The following is a 23,856-nucleotide window of genomic DNA, read 5'->3' as shown; positions in this document are numbered from 1 at the left end:
CCACATTAACCAAATTATCTTTGCAGATTTTATCTCACTCCCTCCCATTGGACATGTTGGAACCTTAATTGAATAGTAAAAATATCTATTGGAGTATTGGAGAATTCAGGGACAAAACTTAAAGGGGTCCCAGTCGCCCATGGCTCCTAGATTTTGAGCTGGGCCCCTAAACTTTCAGTTAAATTTCAGTTGAACATATAGAAACTAATTATGAAATATCTGGTCTGGGCTCCTAGCTTGAAATTTCCAAGTTTAGTCCCTGGAGATACAGCATGTACAGTGGATTGATGAAAAATCATATTTTCAAGCCTATAAAAAAAATTTCATTGTTTATTATTTTATTTGGTGATCACCATTACAATAAAAAAAACAAGAAAATTGATATCCCAAGAATAACAATAAATCCACAGTTATTGATAATTCCTTCTGAAGTAGTAGTATCATGCAAAAAAATTCTCAGAAAATATTGAAGGCATATTATTTTACCATCAAATGTAAACTTTAAAGAAATGATCTGGAAACATTATACAATGTGGACAAACATCACAAGTTTTTAACAGATCTGTAATAATGTGTAATCTTTTTGAAGAGCAGCAATCAGATTTTTTTTATCAGGATAACAATCAATAATAAAATAAAAGAGCCAGAAGAGTGAACAGAAACACAACAGGCTTTTAAATTAAGGGCTCATACTTAAAAAAAAAAAAACCACTTACCTAAATTAAGGTAAAGCCTGGCTTTCATCTCCATATATTCTACATTTTTAACCTCTTGCTTCAAGTTTTCACATGCAGTCATGCTTTTACAGAACGCCTCCTCTGCTTGTTTGGACGCCTTCACTATGTTTTGTTTCCCCCTGGCACTGTCACATTGAAATAAATATGTTCTTCCAATAGTAGCCAGTGCTCTTTGCTCTTCCAATAAATTTCCACATGACCTACTAAGCTCCAAGTGGCGTTGCTGAAATTGTAGTGCTTTGTCATACTGATCCATTCCACAATAACACTCCCCAATTTTCCTGCATGCCACTGCTGAACCAATGGTATCTTCCAAGGCTTCACTGATGGCAAGTTCCTTCTCATGTTCTTCTTTGGCTTCATGACACCTTCCTGCAATATATATAATTTTTATCTCAATAACCAGTAAATAAGAAAGAAATAACAATATAAAGAAGTTTTTTTCATTATCCAAGACAGGTGCTTGGGGCAGTCTAAACCATGCAGCGAGGTGAGTATTGTCTTTTGAAGTCTGTGTTAAAGGCCTCACGTTGTGATTAAGAACAGCAATACAAGCAATGTTCCTTTGCTTTCTGTGTGAATTTTGCTTTGCATGTACTGATTTTGTCTCATGGATATGATGGATGGTTTCGTCATAGCCTTTGTTTTTCTATTAAATAATTTCTAAGTGATCATCAGTTAGTTCACAGCATATAATATATTCTAAATAGCCATAATGCGGTATGGGTTTTGCTCATTGTTGAAGTTCATAGTGACCTATAGTTGTAAGATATGTGTCATTTGGTCTCTTGTGGAAAGTTGTCTCATTGGCAATCATACCACATCTTCTTATTTCTACATAAATTATAAAGTTCCTTTATCTTGTTTATATTAGTGTACTGATACTTGAACCTGACTTAAGGATGTACTTAGGTGAGGTTAGGTGAAAATTAATAAATCTAGAAGTTAAAATTGATACATTTGTACTATAACCTGGTAGGGCATCAGTTAAGGATAAAAATAAGCTAACACTATTGATAGGTCATAGACCTCCTTTTCAAGATATTTGAGAATTAAAATATGGCGGGAAAAGGCTGACTCAGACTTTTACCCTATATTTGCATTGTTATTATTGGGTCTCAAAACAAAAGAAAGAAAATTAAGAATCTTCTAAAATTTTGGTAAATGACCTTTCATGAGCTATTTAGTCATATATGAAAAAAAAATGGGTGTTATGGGGCAAAATATTTTGCATTGTATTGTATGGAAAAACACCAAGGAGTCCGAACATTTGACACAAATTCCAAAACCTCACCTAAGTACATCCTCAAGAAACTTTAATGTTGCATTATTAGATATTCTTATTTACTATGTACTGTTGTTTTTGAGTGAACATAATCTGTCTACCTATTCATAAAAATTTTCAACAATTCAATTCAAAGCTTTATTTATAGTGGGCATATCACATAACAAATAAACATCAGCTCTTTGAGCTTTTATAACCTACAAATACATACATTCAATTTACACAATAATCATACACAATACTAATACTAAAACATAAAACACATAGAACATACATTTCATGCACATTCAGGCTAAACTGATTTAAATTCTATATAGTACATTGTATATACATGCAGGAGCAAAAAGCAACATAAAAACTAAAGCACAGCAATGACAAATTATAAATACATTGTAGCTGAGCAAACATACACATATAATCTAATTAACACTGTCATTGCAATATCTGTTCTAACATTGTCAAAATCAAGAACTGTGTCATAGGTGAAATTGATTGTTTTTTAGACATGTTGTGAATTTTGAGTTGATGGATTTTAGTGTTTTAATCTTTTAAGGAGCTTTGAGATGATGTATCTTAGTGTTTTCAAATTTTAAGAATTTTGAGATGATGGACCCTAGTGTTTTAGACTTTAGGAAATTTGAGATGATGGGTCTTTCAATGCTTTAGACTTTTAGGAAATTTTTTAGAAATTTTGAGATGAGGGATCCAAGTGTTTCTTTGACTTCGAAGGGAATTTTGATATGATGGATCTTAGTATTGACTTTTTAAAAATTTTGAGATGATGGATTTTAGAGTTTTTTTACTTTTGTGATGTATCTTAGTGTTTTTGACTTTTTAAGAATTTTAAAATAATGGATCTTAGTGTATTTTTATTTTTTTGTGAATTTTGAGATGATAAATCTTAATTTTTTTGCCTTTTTAAAAATTAGAATTTTGAGTTGATGGATTGTAGTGTTTGACTCTTTGTGAATTTTGAGATGACGGATCTTAGTGTTTTTGATATTTTAGTAATTTTGAGGTGAAGGATCTTATATTTTTCTGCCTTTTAAGAATTTTGAGATGATGGATCTTAGTTTTTTCCTGCTTTTTAAGAATTTTGAGAAGATGGCTGTTAGTGTTTTTTTACTTTTAAGTAATTTTGAGATTGAGGATCTTATATTTTTCCGCTTTTTAAGAATTTGAGATAATGGATATTTGTGTTTTTGACTTTTTGGGGAATTTTTAAATGATTAATCTTCATAGTGTTTTTGACTTTTGAAGAATTTTGAGATGATGGATCTTAGTGTTTTACAATTTTTAGGAATTTTGTGATGATGGAAGATATTTGGTATTATCTGTTTAATTCATTCTTTACTGGTCTAAGGGACTGAAAGCTTGACATATATGTACATGTATGGTATATAGACCTCTGATTACCTAAACACCATATGATACATGATATATTGACCTCTAGAATTTCTGGAATTTCTACGTTGCTGTTTTCATGGTTTTGACGCTTTTTTACACAACTATAAATAAAATGACTATCTCAAACACTTACCATACTTTACAAGAAGTTCACCAATGCAATTACATATTTGTGCCACCTCCTTCAAATTATCTTTCTTTTCAGCCTTCTTTCTTTCCCTTTTCAATTCTTTCAATGATATAAAAAAAATAAAAAATTACTAAATACTTGTACATACAAATGTACATACATTTTTTCTACATACACATGTATATCAAAATATTGATCCTATTTCATATTCATTAATTCCATTCATGTTTGAATCATGTATATAATCCTCCCAAAATTAGCAGTGCAACTGGCCTACTATGAACTTCTCAAAAAAAAGTCTAATATGATACCAATTTTTCTGAAACAGATGTGCATTTAATTAAACAATCAATTTCTCTTCAATGGTGCATGAGGTCAAAGTATAAAATATTGAAAATTCAGGTTTTTATTAAAGAAGAAATCTATAAACAAAAAACAACAAAAAATGTATAGCCAAAGCTGGGCAAGAATCATAGCTTTGCATGCAGGAGATATATTATTTAATACGGGTTTCAATTTTTGCCATTTAATGCTGACTTTAAATTATTCAAAGTCTTTGCTGTTAAATCTGACAGGTTATGCCACTGCTCCACTTAATGTTGTTTTTTTTTTTAAATAAGCATAGCGCATTGCAATGCCATGCCCTTTTTCAGACACCTTTCTCTTCCAAAAAATTTGAAAACAAATGAGAAAACCTTTTTATATAAATCCTTAAGGTGGGGAATACAGTCTGCACCGTTAGCCACTAGTCTGATGCCCCAGACTACATGGACTAGTAAAATTTCACTCAGACTAGTAAGTTTTTGCAAAACTTTGTTTGAACCAGTTAGAAAAATGTCAGAATATTGGTCTTCGGACTAGTAGTTGAAAAAGTTTTTGATGCAGACTGGGGATTATCGTGATCAAGAAGAAATCACATGTCACCAAGGCACCTTAAATTTGTATTTGACATTCAACCACTGAAAGGAAATGGCAATGCATGATATAGTATTTGCTTTTTATTTATTTTTACGAGAAATCTATCAAGATATAATTACTACATAAAAAATATATTATCATAATTATATAAGATAAAGATTCTTGATGAAAAATAAACGATAATTTATCCTACATATTGATATACCAAAAAAAAAAGTTAAAATGTCTGGGTTTTTTTTAAATGGTGTGTCCACATATAATTTTCCTATTAATGTACAATCATGTGAATTTTGTGATATATGCTCTTTTTCGGTTTATTTTCAGTTCTTTTTGTAATTCGTTGGACTGGAGTACTAGTTTTACAGAATGACATCTAGTATTATTAAATGGTTCTATGTACAATGATGTAATTACACTCATCCAGTTGATAGCATTTATACCGTGTTATGCTTTGTATCATGACATGTAATTTCTGTCATCACAGTATTCCAAATGTCAATGAAATTAACGATTTAAATCTATCTTCGATTTAAATCTATCTTCGTTACTTGTTTATATCTTGGAGAGTTTAGTGGCCCTTCTTTTGACAGATTAAAATTTATGAATATCTTAATTGGGGTGTAAAGACCAATCACACGTGGCATATTCCAACTGTGGACAAATCATGGACTTTTAAAGCAAAGAGAAATTACATTTCCTGACATTCCTCATTAATGACAATTAATGTAGTTGTAGGACTAACTGCCTAGTCAGCCATAAAAGGCCTCGAAATAATGACAAATCAAAACATATCAAATCAGGGAACTGACTGCCTGAGTAATGTACGAATACAAACCATTATGATGATCTTACCCGACTGTTTTAAGTTTTATACATAGTGTTTGTTTACAAAAATCATTTTCTGATAATTTCGGAGAGGCGAAACCTTGTCTGGGAGTAATTAGAAACTCTTCTTACGTCCCTTGGTTTTGTTTAATTTGTAATGAAATAATCCTAACTACAATGAAATGATGTTTTTAAAATTTCATAATAGCGTTATTTAAAAATACTTTCAAGTTCTTTTTCATCTAAGATATCCATGTTGTGTGTCAAATTTCCCGCAGTTCTGCTGGGCATGCGTGAAGTCGGATCTATTTTTATCTTCGCTAGAAAATGAAAGTCTTAGTCTTCTAGATGATTTAATTTATGTCCATTTCCATTTTGAATAAAGATTGACTAACACGTGGCTCTCATGTAAACAAAGTCAGCAAAGCCATGGCAGTAAGAATTTTAAAGTCTTATAAGATTGTCAAAGGTGTCTTTCTTTTGTAACAAAGTGTTAAGTAGATACAAACAGAGTCAAATCGATGACAGCTCGCCCCACTGACACATCGGTGCAAGACAAGTCGCACAGGAGACAACTCGGACCGTCTAAAAAAAAAAGACAACTCGGACCGTCTTAAAAATAAAAAGACAACTCGGACCGTCTAAGGCGTCTTAGATCAGAAACTTTTCATGATAAACAGTCGTTGATCAGTTTTTATCATAGAATGATTTATATCGTCAAAACTCTAATTGATACTTAGTCTGGGGGTGCAAGACAACTCGGACCGTCTCCATAAAATTAAAAGACTACTCGGACCGTCATGAAAGGGGGGAGGGGGGGTGTTCTGATCCCAGATCCCGCTTACTGTTTTGTCAGATTCACGTATCCCACTCACACTATGTATGTCAGCAATTCTCATTTTTTGTCATTTCCCGGGTTCCGCCAGACCTATTTTTCCATTTTTACGACACAATTATTTGACTTTCACTAGTCCGAGATTACTCTGACGTCCAACGGCTGTTATGCCAGACAAGCTGTGGCCGTGGGACGTCAGAGCTTGTCCCGTATCAAAAAGTGGATATTTGCCCACCCAAAATGGATGCGCTACTTCTTCGCTTCTGGAGTAAACTGAGGGCCTTGGAATTATATAAACCACGATAAAAATCAAAAGCTTCTATGGAAAACTATCATAGGCTTCACAATAACAGTTTTTACAGAGACCCATCGATTTATGCATTATGCCTTTCATTTTCAAAGATAATCACATGACCACGAGAAAACGGTGCAAATGACCATAATGTAACACCTCATCCATTTATGATGCAAGTTACCTAAATGTCCGAGAGCTTTTGATTGTTATCATGGTTGGAACTAGATGCTTACTACCAATCTCCTGTAAAGGAGGTGAAAAAACGTGGTTGCTTCTAAATGTTAACACATCGATCTCCTACAAAGGAGGTAGAAAAATAAAAATATTTGCTTATTTGAGTCTCGAGGCCATGAACTCTCTCGTAACTTGACGTCCATTTGAAAGTGAAAGTCAAAATGCATAAACTGATGGGTCTCTGTAAAAACTGTTAAAATATAGAAAAATAAAGGTTGGCAGGTAGGTGAAACTTACATATATGAAAAGATAAATGAAAAATGAAGAGATTGATGCCCGATTTATATAATTCCAAGGCCTTCAGTTGGCTCCAGAAGCGATGAAGTAGCGCATCCATTTTGGGTGGGCAAATATTCACTTTTTGATACGGGACAAGCTCTGACGTCCCACGGCCCCAGCTTGTCTGGCATAACAGCAATTGGACGTCAGAGTAATCTCGGACTAGACTTTCACATGCCACGCTTACAAAAAATCGGCAATCCCTTGTCACGCTTGAACCCCAATGAGACCCACCATGAAGACAACTATGACTGTCAATTATTGACAAAATAAATGATTTAAGGGGGGAAAGTTTTGCAGCGGATTTACATAAATAACTTAACTCGGACTGTCTATGAAGGGACGTCTATACTTGAAATGTTTTCTTTATGTTGTATTTGCATAAATTATCATGTTTAATGTGTTTGTATCTTGGAATACGCATTGTATCATATGTGCTTTGGCCAATAAAATATTTAAATTTTGAATTTGAATAAAGACAATTGAATGTCGTTCCAAATAGACAAGTTTTTTGTTTGTTTTTTTTGCAAAATCAGTAACAAACATGCCGAAATGATGTTGCAATCTAAAATATATCATATATCATATAAATAATTCATTTATAGTTAAAATCCTCTTTAAGCACTTTGTCTGTTGTCCTTATAGATGATCCGTGTTGTCTTTTTAGGTGGTTCTATTGGACTAGGTCTGACTTTTCAGTTGTCATCTACGGGCTGATTTGTCCTGCATTCAGTCTGGGTTGTTATATACTGAACAATCCAAGTTGATTAATTGACGTTACCAGTTATCTTGCATTTTGCCATATATATTTGACAAAGATTTTAATAAACAAATAAACACAAAAGGTGCCATAGATACATGTATGTGGAGCAGGATCTGCCTACCCTTCCTGAGCATGTGAGATCTGACACCCCAAATTTTTAGGTGTGGTTTTTGTTGCTCAGTCTTAAGTTTTCTTTAATTTGTACCATTGTTTTTCTGTCGATCTTTTTTAGCCATATGGTGTTGTCAGTTTATTTATGACCTTTGAGTTTGAATGTCAATCTATTATCTTTAGCCTCTCTTTTAATAAAAAAAAATGTTCAACAAGGCAATATCTACTACATGTATTAACAAGTCAAATTTGCTCTTTATAGGAGTGATTGCCCTTAAATGAAGATTTTTCTTTACCCTCTTTTGTATTTTGAGAAGAAAAAATAAAGAGACATTTTGTACCAAATGATCAGTATTAAAACTTGACAAGATCAACAAAACTGAGTTTTTTGTCACTAATCCTATTCTTATACATGTATTAAAATTAGAGCGTGTCCCTGGTTAAATATGCACATGGACCTAGTTGAGAGGCACAGTCTCATTGGATCCTTTAGTTTTAAAGCTGCTTGCTTGAAAAGTTAAATTTACATTTATATAAAGATCATGTTCATATGAAATCTTAAGCACTGTCTTGTGTTGTGTCTTCCAGCCAAGGAACCAAAATAAATGAGTTCTCAGCTATACATATATAGATATAGGAAGATGTGGTGTGAGTGCATGTGTAAATGCAAAGAGAATAATATTCAGTATAGCAAGCAAGCAGCTGGTACAGTGGTACAATGTGTAAAATATGATAAATACTACATGTAGTTGAACGAAATTAAGAGTGGAATTTGTTTTCATGAATACAGCAACTTGAGACACCTATTGAAATGGCTATGGGAACACCCATTTTTGTCATACTATTTATAAAATGTACTGTTAAATTTTTAATTATCAATCCAGAACTATTTTTATTGATAACTTTGCTTTCACACACATTTTTTATATATTACAGTTCTTGTAAAACTTTTTGATCAATTACCTTATTAATAAACCTGTTCTTATAACAGCTCTTTTGAAATAATTCACAAGTTTTGACGAACAATGACAAAATATGACCATGAAATGTACAGAAAGTGCAACAGATCCATATTTTGACTATAAATGATTCAAATTCAATGTTGTATATGTTTACTAGAATATTGAACAGATATATATCATGTGAAAGAATGATTTGTAAGGTTTGATAGCTATTTTCAGAATATTGCTAACAAGCAATTATTTCACTAATAATCACACCTTATGTATAAGAATGCTGGATTTTGTTGCATTTTTCGCATATTATAACTTTTGTCTCATTAAACGAATTTGCATGTTTTTCATGACTGCTGGTGATATTGCAAATACAACTACATAACAGTAATAGTACAGTACTGGTAATCTTTCCAAACAAACCAGTTAAAAAAAACTTAGAAACCATTTTTGTGGTTGATATTTTATAAGCTTTTCAAACCAAACACCAAGTTTAAATATCTTTGCATCAAGCATATCATCAATCCATAATTGTCTACTATTTTCCATTTAGTGTACAAAACATACACTTGGGAGGAGGGGGTAAAAAAATCAACATTTTTACCATACGCTTTTTAAAAATAAATAAAAATTAAACAAGTCTGATATATTTCAGTTTATCATTTTTATTGCAAATTTCAATATTAAATGCAATTATATTAGACAGGATGGTCTTTTTATTAAGAATGATTGATTCTTGTCATGCTTGTGTTGAAATCTGAAAATGGTTGATGTACACTTTTAGAGGGAGGGTCTGAAAAAGTTAAAAGTTTTGTACACAGTTTTGTACACTTTGGAAAATGGTTGACAATTATGGATGACCCCTTATCATGCTTATGATAAATTTATTTCTAAAATGATATATCTGAAATTGAGAATGGAAATGGCCATAGAGCAGGAAACCTAATACATACAGTTTTGTAACTCTTGAAATGCTACACTTTCCGAATCAAGAATCTTTAACAACCCCAATTCCCATTTTAAAAGTCATGTTTCCATTAAAAGTTTCCACAATCTCTGTACAGACTTGTCTCTACAAAATTCTATATGGACAAAAGGTTCAGTTTGTGTGCTGATTTAACTCATTTCGCATAAAATGCTATCATGTCTGTGTCGTTGTCCTCAGATGCATTTTAGTTTCCGAACAATAACTTAAGTTTTAGTGAATGGATCCCTATAAATTTTTACCAGAAGGTTCAATACCACTAAAGGAAGGTTGGAAAAGATTTTAGGGGTTATGGTCACAATATTTAGGAATTAGGGGCCAAAAAGGGGACCCAAAATAAGCATTTTTTAGTTTTCAAACAATAACTTGTGTTAAAGTGTAGGAATCTCTCTGTAATTGTACCGTACCTCAAGTTTACATACCATGAAGGGATGGTAAGTATTGACTTTGGGGTTTATGGCTCAAATTTTTTTGGAATTAGGGTCCAAAATAGGGGAAAACTAGGTGTTTCTGGTCAATGGACAATTTTAAAGATAATTTAAAAGCAGTGTAAGGGAGGTAATTCAAAAACATTTCACATACAATGTTAGGTATGTTTGGATTTACCTCCCTCATACTACTTGTAAATTATGTATAATAAAATGTCAGGCTTTGGACTAATTGCCAAAAAAGGGGGGTTCAAAAAAAATTCTCAATTATTCAAATTCCAAATTTTTGAAGAAGAAATCTTTAATTGCACAATATTGCGCAATAGATTTGTTAGATCTTGACATTTTTTTTGTTAAACCCATATTATGTAAAAAATTTAATCACAATCCAAATTCAGAGCTGTATCAATCTTGAATGTTGTGTTCAGACTTGATGCAACTGTTCGGTGTTCGACCTCTCTGCTCTGCAGAGCACCTGATTTTATCTTGACTTTGTTACAGTATTTTTTTTGGCATTTGTGTGGTACATTTACTTTACCCCTCCCCCTTTTTTGGTAAATACATATCATCATTTTGTTGTTATAGTCTAGATCTAGTCTATTCAGAATAATCCTTTTTCTTATTTTTGTGAGCTTTTTTTTTTATTTATCAATTATTAAAAAGTTCAATTAGACAGTAAGTCCTGTCCATATACAAATGTATAGTCCATATCATGTTTTCTTTATGAATTATCATCTGAAAGGATTCTAATATCTATATATAGGTTAAGGATAAGATATTAAAAGTTCACTTTTTGTGCCCCTGAATTATTTTTTTTAAGTATTGAAAATATAGAAACTAATATATGTGAGTCACTGGTAACAATGGTAGATCTAATTATAATCACAAAATTTCTGTGATGGAAAATCACTGCTGAAATTATAAAAGCATTAGTAACTTGCAGATACTGTCATGTTTTTAATTTTAATAAAAAACATCGCCATTATTTCTGAATTTACAGTATACATGTACTATAATTATATATATATATATATTTGCAGAGACATATAATACATCTCTGATATACCGGTATATTAATCTATCAAATATCATCCTTCAGATATTAAAAAAGCATCACATAAATAAGATGATGTGATCAGATTAGTTTGATAATATTTCAATATAACTTATTGTATTTTTTTACTTTCAGATTAAAAAGTAAGATGAGGTTAATAGCACTGGTTGTTGGCTAGAACTGATTGAAATTCTGCCTGTCTGTCAATGTTCTATGGTGTATTGAATTTAAAATTTAGAATTTGTCACGAGATCATCAAACATGTGTGCAACATATAATTCTAATTGGAAAATCAATCAAGTATCATATTGTTTGGTTAATTCTTATGATTAGTACCAGAAGAAGCAACAGCAATAAATTATTAGTAGGAGAAATGGCAACAAACAACTAATTATAAGTAGACATGGTAGAAGCATTTGCAATAAATTACTAATTATTAGAAGAAGCAATGGCAAAAAGTTACTGATTATTAGTAGAAGCAACGAATAACTAATCATAAGTAGATGCAATGGCAACAAATTACTAATTATAAGAAGAAACAATGAAAACAAAATACTTATTATTAATAGAAGCAAAGACAATAAATTACAGACAAAAATATTAGTAGAAACAATGGCAATAAATTTCCTCAAAGTAGAACTGAAAACAATTGTGCAGATTTGTGATACGCTTGATAGAATAATTTCGCATTCACTTGGACCTCGTGGATCAAAAATCCTGTTGGCTACGGAAACAGGCCAGGTGATTATCTCTAGTGATGGTAAAACAGTGTTAAGAAAACTACAATTTGGTCATCCTATTGCAAGACTAATCATTGATTCCATGACAAGAACGGTCAATTTCACAGGAGACAGCAGTAAAACTTTTATTCTATATTTATCAAAATTCTTCCATGAACTTTTACAGCAGGAATTCAAGTCTACAAGTCACAATGATTGTGTATGTGCTATTCAAAAGATTAAATTTGAAATCAGTTCGAAATTGGCTTCATTCATAAAATCAAAAATACCAGGTTCAGAACGAGTTATTTCTTCTGGTACAGTTCGTGAAATTTTAAGAACGTCTTTATCTAACAGTTTCCAAGAAAGAATCATCGAGCATTTTGTTACCATGGTGAATGAAGCAGTCTGTACAGATGGACAAGATGAACAAGTAATAATAAACAATATTAAATGTATGGTTGACAACTTTGATCAGTTTTGTATTAAAGTTCCAAGTCTACCGTACAGTGAATCGAGAACTCTGTCACCATTTCTCATTCAAAGAAGATTTGCTGTGTATTGTCAAAATAACTCATTTCAATATGTCAGATTCGTAACATGTTTGTTCCCAATAACAGGACATCAAAAAAATGTAGAAACAAGGGAAATAATAAGCCTGAAGAATGAATCATCTTTAATCAGATTCATGGACCATCATTATTTTCTTTTAAAGAAATTCGTAGAAATGTGTAAAAGAGAAAATATACAACTTATTCTATGCTCGGAACAAGTATCGGACCAAGCTATACAGCTTTTTGAATTACACAGAATCAGTGTTGTTCCATATGTACCAGAGGAAGATTGTGATTGGTTGTTATCAAGTTTAAAAATAAGTCCATGTACTAGCATTTTTGAAACATTGGAGAGTAATATGATTCACAGTGCAAAATCTTGTAAACCTTTAATTTTTAATGGGAGAGAGTGTGTTCATTTGGAATTAGATTGTCAACTTCCATTGCCAAAGATGATAATTATTTGTGCTCCTACTGAAGGTTTATGTAGTCAGACATTGCTTAATTTGCAGAAATCTTTGAAAACAATATCATCGTTTCTTAATTCTAATACTCCAAATAGTTTAAAAGACGACGATGGCAACATAAAGTTTGGAACTAAAATATCTGTAATTGGTGGAGGAGGGACATTTGAGTTTCTAGTGTCTGAATTTCTTACCGAGTATTCACAAAGAGAAAGCTCATGTAGCATCAAGCTTCTTTGTAAGATTTTAAGTACTGCTGTACTTCAATTACCCAGAATTCTATTTCACAATAATTCGCCCACCAAACAATTAGATCTCAAAATGTTCCTTGTTTTGTTGGAAAGGATAAGTAAAGCAAGGCATGCTGGGAAATATTTAGGAATAGATAGGAATGGTCAAGTATCAAATCTGTTTGATAATGGTGTTATAGAGTTGGTTGAACCCAAAATTCACATTTTACTCTCAATGTTAGAACTTATTCAGCAGGTGCTTCGAATCGATTATTTTGTAGGAGTCAAAATCATTAATCACAATAATGAAGATTTTGATGAATAAAATTTAAATAATGATTTAAATTGATTTTTCATACAATTTCATTGTTGGTTAAAGATTGGACATTTTATTCTTAGCTGGAGTTGATTTCACCAAAAAACTTACGACTAAGATTGGTCTTAAGTCATGAACAAATCAGTATACTTACTTAGTCCTAAGTCTAAGAGACTTGCTTAAAAGGTTATTCGTTGTATTTGATAGGATTATTTTTAGAGGTTTGTCAAACTAGGATCTAAAAATGATGAAAAATTATTATTTCACGGGAAGAAACTCAGACCAACAAAAAGATATATATGTCAGTCATTGTCACAGGGGTCTTTGACATTTTATTATCATACATTTTTTTAGACTTCCTAAAAACATAACATCAGTCTTGAAAGATAAAGTAATAAATAAAAGATTATATATATATCAAAAATACTAATTGGTTATTTGTTTTGTAAGGAAGTAACTAGGTTACTCCTTCCTTCTCTTTTGTACTTATTATCAACATATTCTGTAATTTATTACCTATACAGATAATAATATATATTACTTGTTCTAATTAAATTTTTTGAAAAGTACTAAAACAGTAGTAAATTTCCTGCTCAGGAATTGAAAAAGTATATAAACTATCAATTAATATATAAGTTTGGGAAGATACTGGAATTATTTTTTTTCAAGGAAAATCTCAAAAAAAAAATGCCCACACACATCAAGATGGGTAGAATTATATTTGATGCCTCGATTTTGATCTCTTTTACACTTAAAAAAAGCCGATAAGGTGTAGGAGGTCAGCTCCTCCCAAACTCCTCCAAGTTGTCTGCAATATGTCACGCTGGTGAGAAAATGAAGATTCACAAATATTGAGGTCATGATTTATAATTTAAAGATACCTTTCTAAAGTAATTCGTTAAATTTATATGCATATTTTCTCTCTGTAGTACTAATGTTATCCTTATGTCTCAGATTAGAGTGAAGGTTGACGTCTATTTAAACCTTTATACTAGCTGCTTGTGTTTGCATCTTTTCTAAGTCAGGAAGCAATAACAGTTGTTCAGTGGTTTTGCCGTTTATAGTTGATGGGGTTGATAAATGTTTCTCGTTTTTGTGGAGCCTGTGACTTTTGTCACAGAAAGCTTAACATAGGGACAGTGACTGGCTTCGACGGCAACTACAGTGTTAATAGCTTACTTCTAAAAAGCTTCATATTTTAGAAGGTGTAAGACCTGGATGCTTCATACTTTGTATATAGATGCTTTATGTTATGAAGTTTCTGTTTGATACATGTCAACTGTCATTGACCTCATTTCCTTAGTTCAGTGACTTCTTGAAAAAATGTTTTTTTTCTACCATTAAAATAGGATAGTGTATTTGGTATGTGCTTACCCTGCAAGATCCTCATGTCAGTCAGACAGTTTTATCTTGACCTTGACCTCATTTCATGGATCAGTGAACAAGGTTAAATTTTGGTGGTCATGTCATATCTCAGATACTATAAGCAATATTATAGGTCTAGTATATTTGGTGTATGGAAGGATTGTAAGGTGTACATGTCCAACTGGCAGGTGTTTATATCTGAACTGACCTCATTTTCATGGTTCAGGATTATAGTTAAGTTTTTGTGTTTTGGTCTGTTTTCCGTATATTTTATGCAGTAGGTATGCTATATTTGGTTTATGGAATGATTTTAAGGTGTACGTGTCCAACTGGTATGTGTCATCTGACCTGACTTTATTTTCATGGCTCAATAGTTATAGTTAAGTTTTTGTGTTTTGACCTGTTTTTCTTATACTGTATGCAATATGTATGCTACATGTATATTAAGTGTATAGAAGGAGTTATATATACATGTCCAACTAGTAGGTGTCATCTGACCTTGACCTCATTTTCATGGTTTTCAGTGGTTATAGCTAAGACAAGTTTTTGTGTTTTGGTCTGGGTTTTTTTTATACTTGATGCAATATGTACTAGTATGCTATATTTGGTGTATGTCTGTCTTGCAAGTATCTGATCATTTTCGTGGTTCATTGGTAAATGTTAAGTTTTAATGGTTACTAGTAAGTATGTTTCTAAGCTATTATAAGCAAAAGGTAAACTATAATTAATGCATAGATTGATTGTACTGTATAAATGTCTGACATGCATGGTTCATCGGATCTTGACCTCATTATCATAGTTCATTGGTCAATGTTTGGTATTCTTGATAAAATCTGTTTCTTAGGAACTATAAGCAAAAGGTCAACCTTAGAATATTAAATGAGTGTACATGTATTTAGCGTTTGGTTAATCTTACCTTGACCTCATTTTCTAGAATCGTGTTAAGTTTATGTGAGCCACGGGTGTATTAAAGGTCTATCATGGAAGTCACATCTTCTTATTGTACATACTATAATATAACTAGCACATTTTTTGCGTACTTTTACTTCCTTGTCTGAAATTCTGGAAAATTGATTACTGTTTGATATTTACTACATTCGATGTTTTTAACAAAACACAGAAAAGCATATTATGACGATGCCTATATGTAAATGGCAGTATTGTTTTGAACATCAATATAAGTCTGTTTACTGTACTATATATAAAAATATTAATTTTCGCGAACCATTTAGGTCACGGAAATTCCAAAATATGGCATCAGTAAGGAGAGTTGTGCAAATAATGTGAATACACAGAACCCCCATCCAAATTATCTTTAGCTAAAAGTATTCATCATTTTCTATTTTATATGTACCAGCAACATTCCATTTTTCTATAATTTCGATTGAAATATTCCAAAATCTGAGTTAAAATCGATCGAATGCCCCAAATAAACATTGTCTGATTGGTTGAAGTACTGTGGCGTCAATGATTAGCATAATAAGCCTCGATGTAAAGAATAAGCCTCGATGTAAAGCACACGCTTCACATGAATAAGGAGAGTTTTACAAATAATGTGAATACACAGATCCTCCATCCTATTTATATTTTGCTGGAAATGTTGCAGTGTTCATCATTTCTGTTTTGATTCTGCTCACAACATTCCATTTTTTCTATAATTCCGATTTAAATATGTGGAACCCGCAATAAAAATAGATGGCCTCAATGATCTAATAGCAACGCAAAAAATTCCGTTACCCTGAGTTCTACGATGTTACATTAGCCTGGGATCCGGTCCAATCTAGCTGGGCGTCGTAAGGTCAAGATTAGCCAGGATCCCAGTCTAAATTATGTTACATAAAACCAACCAAATCACACATACAGAACTTTGCGCTCAAATGTAATTATTGGTGAAGTATACGGGTAACTTCGTTTACGAAAATTTATACACACTTTATCATTAACATATTACCTGGCTTTTGCATATTCACGTTTTTTTTATTCTGAACTGTAGTCGAATTCAATGCTATACATTTTTTTTTACATGAAGCATTAGGAGTAAGAATATTTATTTAGCGCCAATTTAACCAGCATCACAACAAAATTATTTACCGGTATTTTTGTGAAATTTCAGTTCTATAGGTTATCAATTAGAGAAATGTTGGTAAGTATTACTTATTTATGTTAAGGTTCTACTGATGTGCTTCTCTAGACCTTTTTGACGGTCCGTTTTATCCCATGTATCTCGTACTATCTCCGATGACAGGAATGTCAACTCGACCTATTCGTGTCGAAAGTGAAAATCCAATCTATTTGATGAAATAATTTCTTCTTCAACGGTTCATGCATTATTTTTGTATTATTTGATAACCAATCACATTCACGTTGCATGTTTGCATGAAAATGGTTATGTACATGTATTAGTGAAATGTAAGGGCGATGCAGCATGCGAGGTCAGTGCGCGATCACGTGGCATTATTATTTGTAAACAAACAATGAAACATGCTCCCCGTGTAACACGTGTCTGAATTATCCTTTCAAAGTGTTATGAATCTTTCAATCACTATTTTATGATATTTTTCTTTTTGTTTTTAGGTTTGCATATCAGTAGTCCAAGTGAATTAGAAATAGTTCCGAGTTGTGTGGTGTTTTTTTTTAATAGTCTATAGAATTAGAAGGTAAGTCTACATAAGTTATATTTACATGTAACTAAAGTCCAAAAAGATGACTCCACTTTCCCTCTATATTTAAAACCCGCTTACCAATTTAAACAGCATTTGCTCACCTTGAAAGCTAATTTGCCCCTTCCCCGTCATTTCCCTTTAAATTTGCTCAAAAGTCATACTTATAGTCCATTTACATTATCGGCTGATTTGTGATTTTACCATCTTAACTGAAATTTTCATATTGAACACATTTGACCATTCAGTATGAGTTCCCATGTTTTTTGTCTTATATGAAGGAGGTTTTAGGTCATGTTTTCCTAAACACCTTATTGCTATTTGTCTGTCTGGATTGTTAAAACCACAAAATCAGATAGTGATGAATATGCAAGTTTTCAACAATCCCGGAAATTACACTTTATTTAATTATCGCTATTTAGTCCAATCTGGGAAAAACAGTCATACACTGTATGTACAACTTTCTGTTTGGGTCATGCGACTGAAAATAAAGGTTTTTTACTAGAGAGCTGAGGGAGGAAAAACTTTAGAAAGCGATCATCAAGAAACTTTAATAGAGTATGATCCACTATTTTTCGAAATTGAAAATTGAAGTAAAAAATTATTTTGTTCAAAGTATTTTCAATAAGTTAAAACGGGTCTCATTAAAAAGTATTGTGCATGGTGAATTGTTTCAACGGCCCCCAGATACCATACCGAACTATTCGTTCGGTTAAGAAAGACAACTCGTACTAAAAAAGGGGTGGTTACTCAATTTTCTTATAAAGGGAAACGAGTTTATCAGTATTTCCGTTGATTTTTGCACGCCAACTTGTGTACATAAATAATTAAATGTCGGATCACAACGGGGTTTTGAATGTTTGATAACCGATGTCCACGCTTAAAATTCCAATAGTATAATAATTTGTCATCTTAATAGAAAACCGAATTCAGAATCAAATTAGGATTATTACGGTCTCGATATATATATAATAATTTCAATTAGTTTTTATTATACGAGATGCGTAATTATTTTGTATCATAATTCTTTCTTATCCATGAATTCTTGGAACACTTTTCTAAACATGCAATTTCTGTTAAGAAAATAAAAAGTATTTGATTTTATAAGGAAAAAAAAAAGACAAAAAAAAAGAAATAAATCTATCCTACTAAAACATTGTATTTTGCCATGTCTGGTTGAAGGAATTAGTAAATGTATTTTGAATCTCATACAGACAATGCCTTACATCGGTACAGAGAAAAATTCTAAACTCATATTAACTCAATTTAACTATTAACGAATTTGGTGAAATTTTTCTTTTTTCATCTTTGAACAGCAAGATGGCGAAATGCATCTATAAAATCTATTAAATTTTGCAAATTTAAAATAGAGAATGATTTAAAACAAAATCGATTTCACTTGTTCGATACATGAGGTAAAAATAAATAAAAAGTATTATGTAATCAAATTTTGTTGAATATCCATTTCCAGTTTATGATCTATGACATGTTTTATATGTAAAGATAGCAAGGTAAACATGAATAAACAGAATTAACACCTTTATGTTACTGCTTCGTAAACGATGATGTCCTACTGATTTTATGGTCATCATACTGCTACTATATATTCCTAAGTTATAAGAAGACACCTTTGACCAATTAAATGTATGGTGTGTTACAACTTTGGATATTGATAAGGGTAAATACAGAAAAACGCTTTGAACGCATCACAATATTGTCAAGGTTATAAACATACATTAATCCTAAAAAATTTCATTCGGATTTGTTTTCTAATTTCATTTTACATTTAGCAGACACGTAAAAATTGATTCGAGAAAGACAGTGTCATGACTAAACAATTGCGGTAATTATAGTCAAGCTATAAAAGGCCTCGAAATGACAATGTAAAACAATTAAAACGAGAAAACTAACGGCCTTATTTCTTTAAAAAAAAAACTAGCTTGGTTAAAAAAAAAAGCAACATGCATGTCGGTGAAACGTGAACCATAACCATTTCTGATGAGATTGCATGCAATTGGTCTCAGTTGAAAAAATCGTCCAGCTAACATAACATACATTTGGTCAATAGATGTAAACCCCCATGCTGCGAGATTTTCTGATTTTAGTCGTTGTAACAATCCATTGTGTGATTTTTTTAAGAATTAAACTTTTCCAAATATATTTAACAGTTTTGAATATTTTTTTGATTTATTTTCATATTCGTTATAATGTTTATTTCTAAAGGAATATATGTAACGGATCTCAACTATGACAAAGTATTAAGAAAACACGGGGTATTTACCAAAATGCATGTAGCTAACTTAGCCAAATCAAAAACTCGTCAAAGATAAAACTCTGAAAGTGTTCAACTTGAAATGATAAGAAAAGTGTGAAAATTAATAATATTTATACACGCATCACACAAATCAATATTGGTATCCCGGGGTGTGTAGGTTTATGCAGTACATGTAGTTGTTAAAAAGTTAATTAGTAAATATTACTGTTAAAACATATTTCAAACTTTATCATACTACTACTTTATTGAGATTGTTAGTTGTTGGAAGTTCACTTTTTAACATAATGATTCCTTTGTATACTTTATCCTCTCATGATTGAAAAGGGGAAAAAGCACAAAAAACGTACACCTTGTGTATTGCAAATATTTTTACCTTAATGTCGCATATAGAGTTAACATGTATATCTTCAAAATTTTATTGTATATCAGAATCTTAAAAGATATAATCATACTTATACATAAAAGTATAAGTTTGTTTCCGATGACTTCGTATCCAAGCGTGTAATATTCTCTTTTCCATGACAATTTTCGAGTTTCAACCATAAAAAGATAGGAGAATTACAAAAGTTAATTTTTAGACAAAAATACCATTTTATTTCCCTGTCTTTGGAGATTATTAAAATATCCACGCAAAAATAAAAAAATAACGAATACTATTTGTTATTGAAGCAAACAGATGTCAGGGGTTCGCAAAACAATGCCTTCACTGTATTCATTAAAAGGGCGTCTTTGCTATTTATGGTAGCAAATTTTAAATCAAAAGTGACGGATGTTTAAAATATCATATTTTCATAAAAATTACATCATTAAACAGTTCAAACCCCAAAGAAACTATATTTAACCACGCGAAGAAGAAATTCATATGTTAACATAAAGTAATACGGGTATAAAAACTATTTGCCCATTCAAATCTATAGTAAAAGTAATCACTGTATATGGACAATAACTAGCGCATGCGCATTAAAGACCGAACGAATTCTTGTACATGGCTTCAACTGGATGAAAAAGTTGTGTAATTTTAGAATTTATCCGGTATGGAATAAATAGCGATTAGGTGTATTGACATCCACGAAAAAATATAGGAAGTAAGATACATGTAACTCCCCCTTAGGTTTTGATAAATATTGGATATGACATTAAGAAGTAATAAAAATTTATTCTTTGAATATGTTTCTAGCGTAACATGCACGCTTAGTACTGCTTTTTATACGTCCGTCAAAGACGGGACGTATTATGGTATACAAATGTCAGGTGTCCGTCTGTCTGTCCAGCGTAAACATGTGGCACCGTAACTTGAGAACGACTTATCCAAATTTCATGAAACTTAATATAGTTGTTTCTTATGATGGTCACATGATCTGTATACTTTTAGGTGAAAATAAGATTAAAACTTTTTGAGTTACGGCACATTGTAACTTAAACAGGGGGGTGTTTTTTTCACATGTCACACCGTATCTCAAAAACAATTCTTGATTATGGCTTAAAACTTTAAACACTTCTTAGTTACATTAATCTTAATATCTGTATACTTTTTGGTGATGATTCAAAATTTCATATTTGATCGAGTTATTGAGTATTTATCATGTTTTTTCCAAGTCCGGATCCATAATTAGTTTCAAAAACGGGAAGTGTGCCATTTGGCCACAGACCACAATTAATTTCTCTATCATTTCTTTAGAACATTTTGTATCATTAAAAAAATTGCACCATGCACTTTTGTCAAATTTTTTGTGTGTCTTATGTATAGCACTAGTCCAAAAATATATCCAAAATTCAGAAAGATTGAATTAATCACTTTTACAAATTTAGCCAATATACATCCATACCCCTATGGACAAGTCAAGAGATGTTCCGAAAACTGTAAATATGACCTTTTTGCACTTGGCCTAATCACTTCCTAATCACTTCCATATCAAAATGAGTTTAAATACAACATCCAAAAAAATATTTTACCTCTCATCTTTCATTTCGACCCAATAAAATCTAAGAAATGAGTGGGGAAGGGAAAGAAAAAAAATTAAGGAAAAATACACTCTAATTAAAAGGAACTACATATGCATTCGTGAACAACGAAAAGCGGGGTCATTAATTGGTCATGTCTAAGAATTACTGTTTAATCTTCATTTGGCAAGAATACTTCAATAAGACACCCCCATTTCTACCCTCATACATGTATATGGACAGATCATATGTTATCCTATGTCATTTGAAATCGTGACGCCAGAATGCATTCCCCTCCCCCCCCCCCCCCCCTCCTTTCTTCATAACCACCATCTTGACCATCTTAAATGAAAAAGTTGAGACGTAAAACTATGCTTGAAACATGCGTGTCACTCAAACGACTTTAAAGTAGTCTCCCTGATCAATTACTTACATCAAAGTCAAAGGATAATTCAAGTTTTAAATCGGAGATTTTTCTTGCCCTTTAACATTTATTGTCACAACAACAGCTTTCTTTTCTAAACTATCTTTACATGGAGAGGAGACGTCAAAAGAGTTCTTCAAACATGTGAGTCGAAAAGTGGTAAATAACTCCTGTATGTGACATTTAGTGGAAGCCATTCAACCATATCATTTTGTCAAACAATTCAATCAACACCTTTATTAATTAGTCCTTCGTTGTCGATAGCTGTAAATTGCAATCAGCTGATAATTGATTTTCTGTCAAAATCTTAATGAGGTCAAGATGAATTCCGAGTATTGTCTGATAAGTTAAAGTCCGAGAAACTCGAAAAAAGTAAATAAACAAGAAGGAGGAAAATAAATCTTTCTATATATTTCTTTCGCCAAATTCTTTACCAAATGACAAATTTTTATCGCCACAAGTATTATTTTTTCGCAAATTGGGAAAATGGGGACCGCCAGCGGAAACCCTGTGTGAGGACACCCTATCAAGCTTGTGCTCGTGTTGTGTTAAAACATTTTTAGTATGCTGAAAAATACCAACATTAGAAAAATAAACAAATAATCGATATTGTAAAATATCATTGGTTGAAGAGCCAATGATTAACATACATGTATATACATAAATATATCATCCATAAAATACAACTAATTTAATTTACACCACAACTGTTGGAAAAAACCTTTATGTCTATCATGTATATAACTTATCTCATTCTAGTCCATTCAACTGACAGAATCAGTGTAAATTTCATGAATTCTTTAATATCATGTACATGTATAATCAAGGACTATTCTTTTATATAGCAATATCTGTTAGCCATTTAGAGGTCTTTTGCATTTAAAGTTCAGTTTAAGTGGGCTTATTTTGGGAAAACGAAGTCAATTTCCAGATCATAGTTTACATTTTCTTTATATTTTGCTGTTTCAAAATAACCTCAATATCAAGGACAATATATAGACCCAAAAACCGTTTATCACATTCTACACATGAGATTTTAGCAGGAAAGACTGTGATTGGAGTATTTAACCATTGCAACTTTTTAATTTGATCTCCTCCACCAATTGAAGTAGAATATTTAATGAAGGTGTGTCCACAATTTAGAATATGTTTATATATGTATAGAAATGATGTTGAACCTGTTTTATAAATTGAAAAGGTTACATTTTCCCCCTTATTTCAAAATCTAAGCTTGAACCTCTCAGGGGCCACACTTATAAATATTTTGGTTTGCCCAAACCCTACCCAAAAGGTTGAGACAGTGGGTAGGTAGGTAGGCATTTTCTTTTTTTTATTTCAAAAACAGAAATTGAAGTAATAGATGTTAGTAAGTCTTCATGCCTATTTGATTAAAACAAAACTTTTTCAAATCAGGACAATAAAAGAATTTGAGTAGGCAGCTTTTTTCTGGGTAGGTAGCGTTTGGGCAAACAAACCTATTTTTTATTTTGGCCGTGCGGTCTTACAAAGTTGCCCCCTGCCGGGAATCTGGTTGTAACATGTACAACAATCAAAGATCAACCCACACTAAACTGAATGTAATTGAAAGACATCTAGAGGTTGATATCAGAGGCGGATTTAGGGGGGGGGGCTGCTTTTTAGAAAAAAATTGGTTGCTTATATAGGGAAT

At 31.8% G+C, this 23,856-nt stretch overlaps 2 protein-coding genes across 4 annotated transcripts in view; one reads left to right on the top strand and one right to left on the bottom strand.

Annotated features, from left to right (window-relative positions):
- Positions 1–5,631, bottom strand: part of LOC134721257 (tonsoku-like protein) — a 122,460-nt gene extending 116,829 nt beyond the window's left edge. The window contains exons 1-3 of the mRNA XM_063584103.1: positions 5,527–5,631; positions 3,563–3,658; positions 717–1,109 (exon numbers count right to left, since the gene is read on the bottom strand). Coding sequence (XP_063440173.1) covers positions 717–1,109; positions 3,563–3,658; positions 5,527–5,593 — 556 coding nt within the window. The 5' untranslated portion in view covers positions 5,594–5,631. The remainder of the gene's footprint in view (positions 1–716; positions 1,110–3,562; positions 3,659–5,526) is intronic.
- Positions 5,632–5,650: 19 nt separating this feature from the next.
- LOC134721258 (Bardet-Biedl syndrome 10 protein homolog) lies at positions 5,651–13,586 on the top strand. 3 transcript variants are annotated; one of them, XM_063584104.1, is made up of 2 exons: positions 5,651–5,737; positions 11,375–13,586. In XM_063584104.1, exon 2 carries the CDS (start codon positions 11,852–11,854, stop codon positions 13,529–13,531), a length of 1,680 nt encoding a protein of 559 aa, XP_063440174.1. In that variant the 5' UTR covers positions 5,651–5,737; positions 11,375–11,851; the 3' UTR covers positions 13,532–13,586. The 3 variants fall into 3 exon arrangements, with proteins under 3 accessions (XP_063440174.1, XP_063440175.1, XP_063440176.1); XM_063584105.1 differs by having other exon boundaries at positions 5,704–5,771; XM_063584106.1 differs by having other exon boundaries at positions 5,710–5,799.
- Positions 13,587–23,856: the final 10,270 nt, after the last annotated feature.

Source organism: Mytilus trossulus, chromosome 6 (genome assembly GCF_036588685.1).
Source record: "Mytilus trossulus isolate FHL-02 chromosome 6, PNRI_Mtr1.1.1.hap1, whole genome shotgun sequence".
NCBI classification, from domain to species: Eukaryota; Metazoa; Mollusca; class Bivalvia; order Mytilida; family Mytilidae; genus Mytilus; species Mytilus trossulus.
Note: the sequence above shows the minus strand (reverse complement) of the source record. Positions and strands in the feature narration are given on the sequence as shown.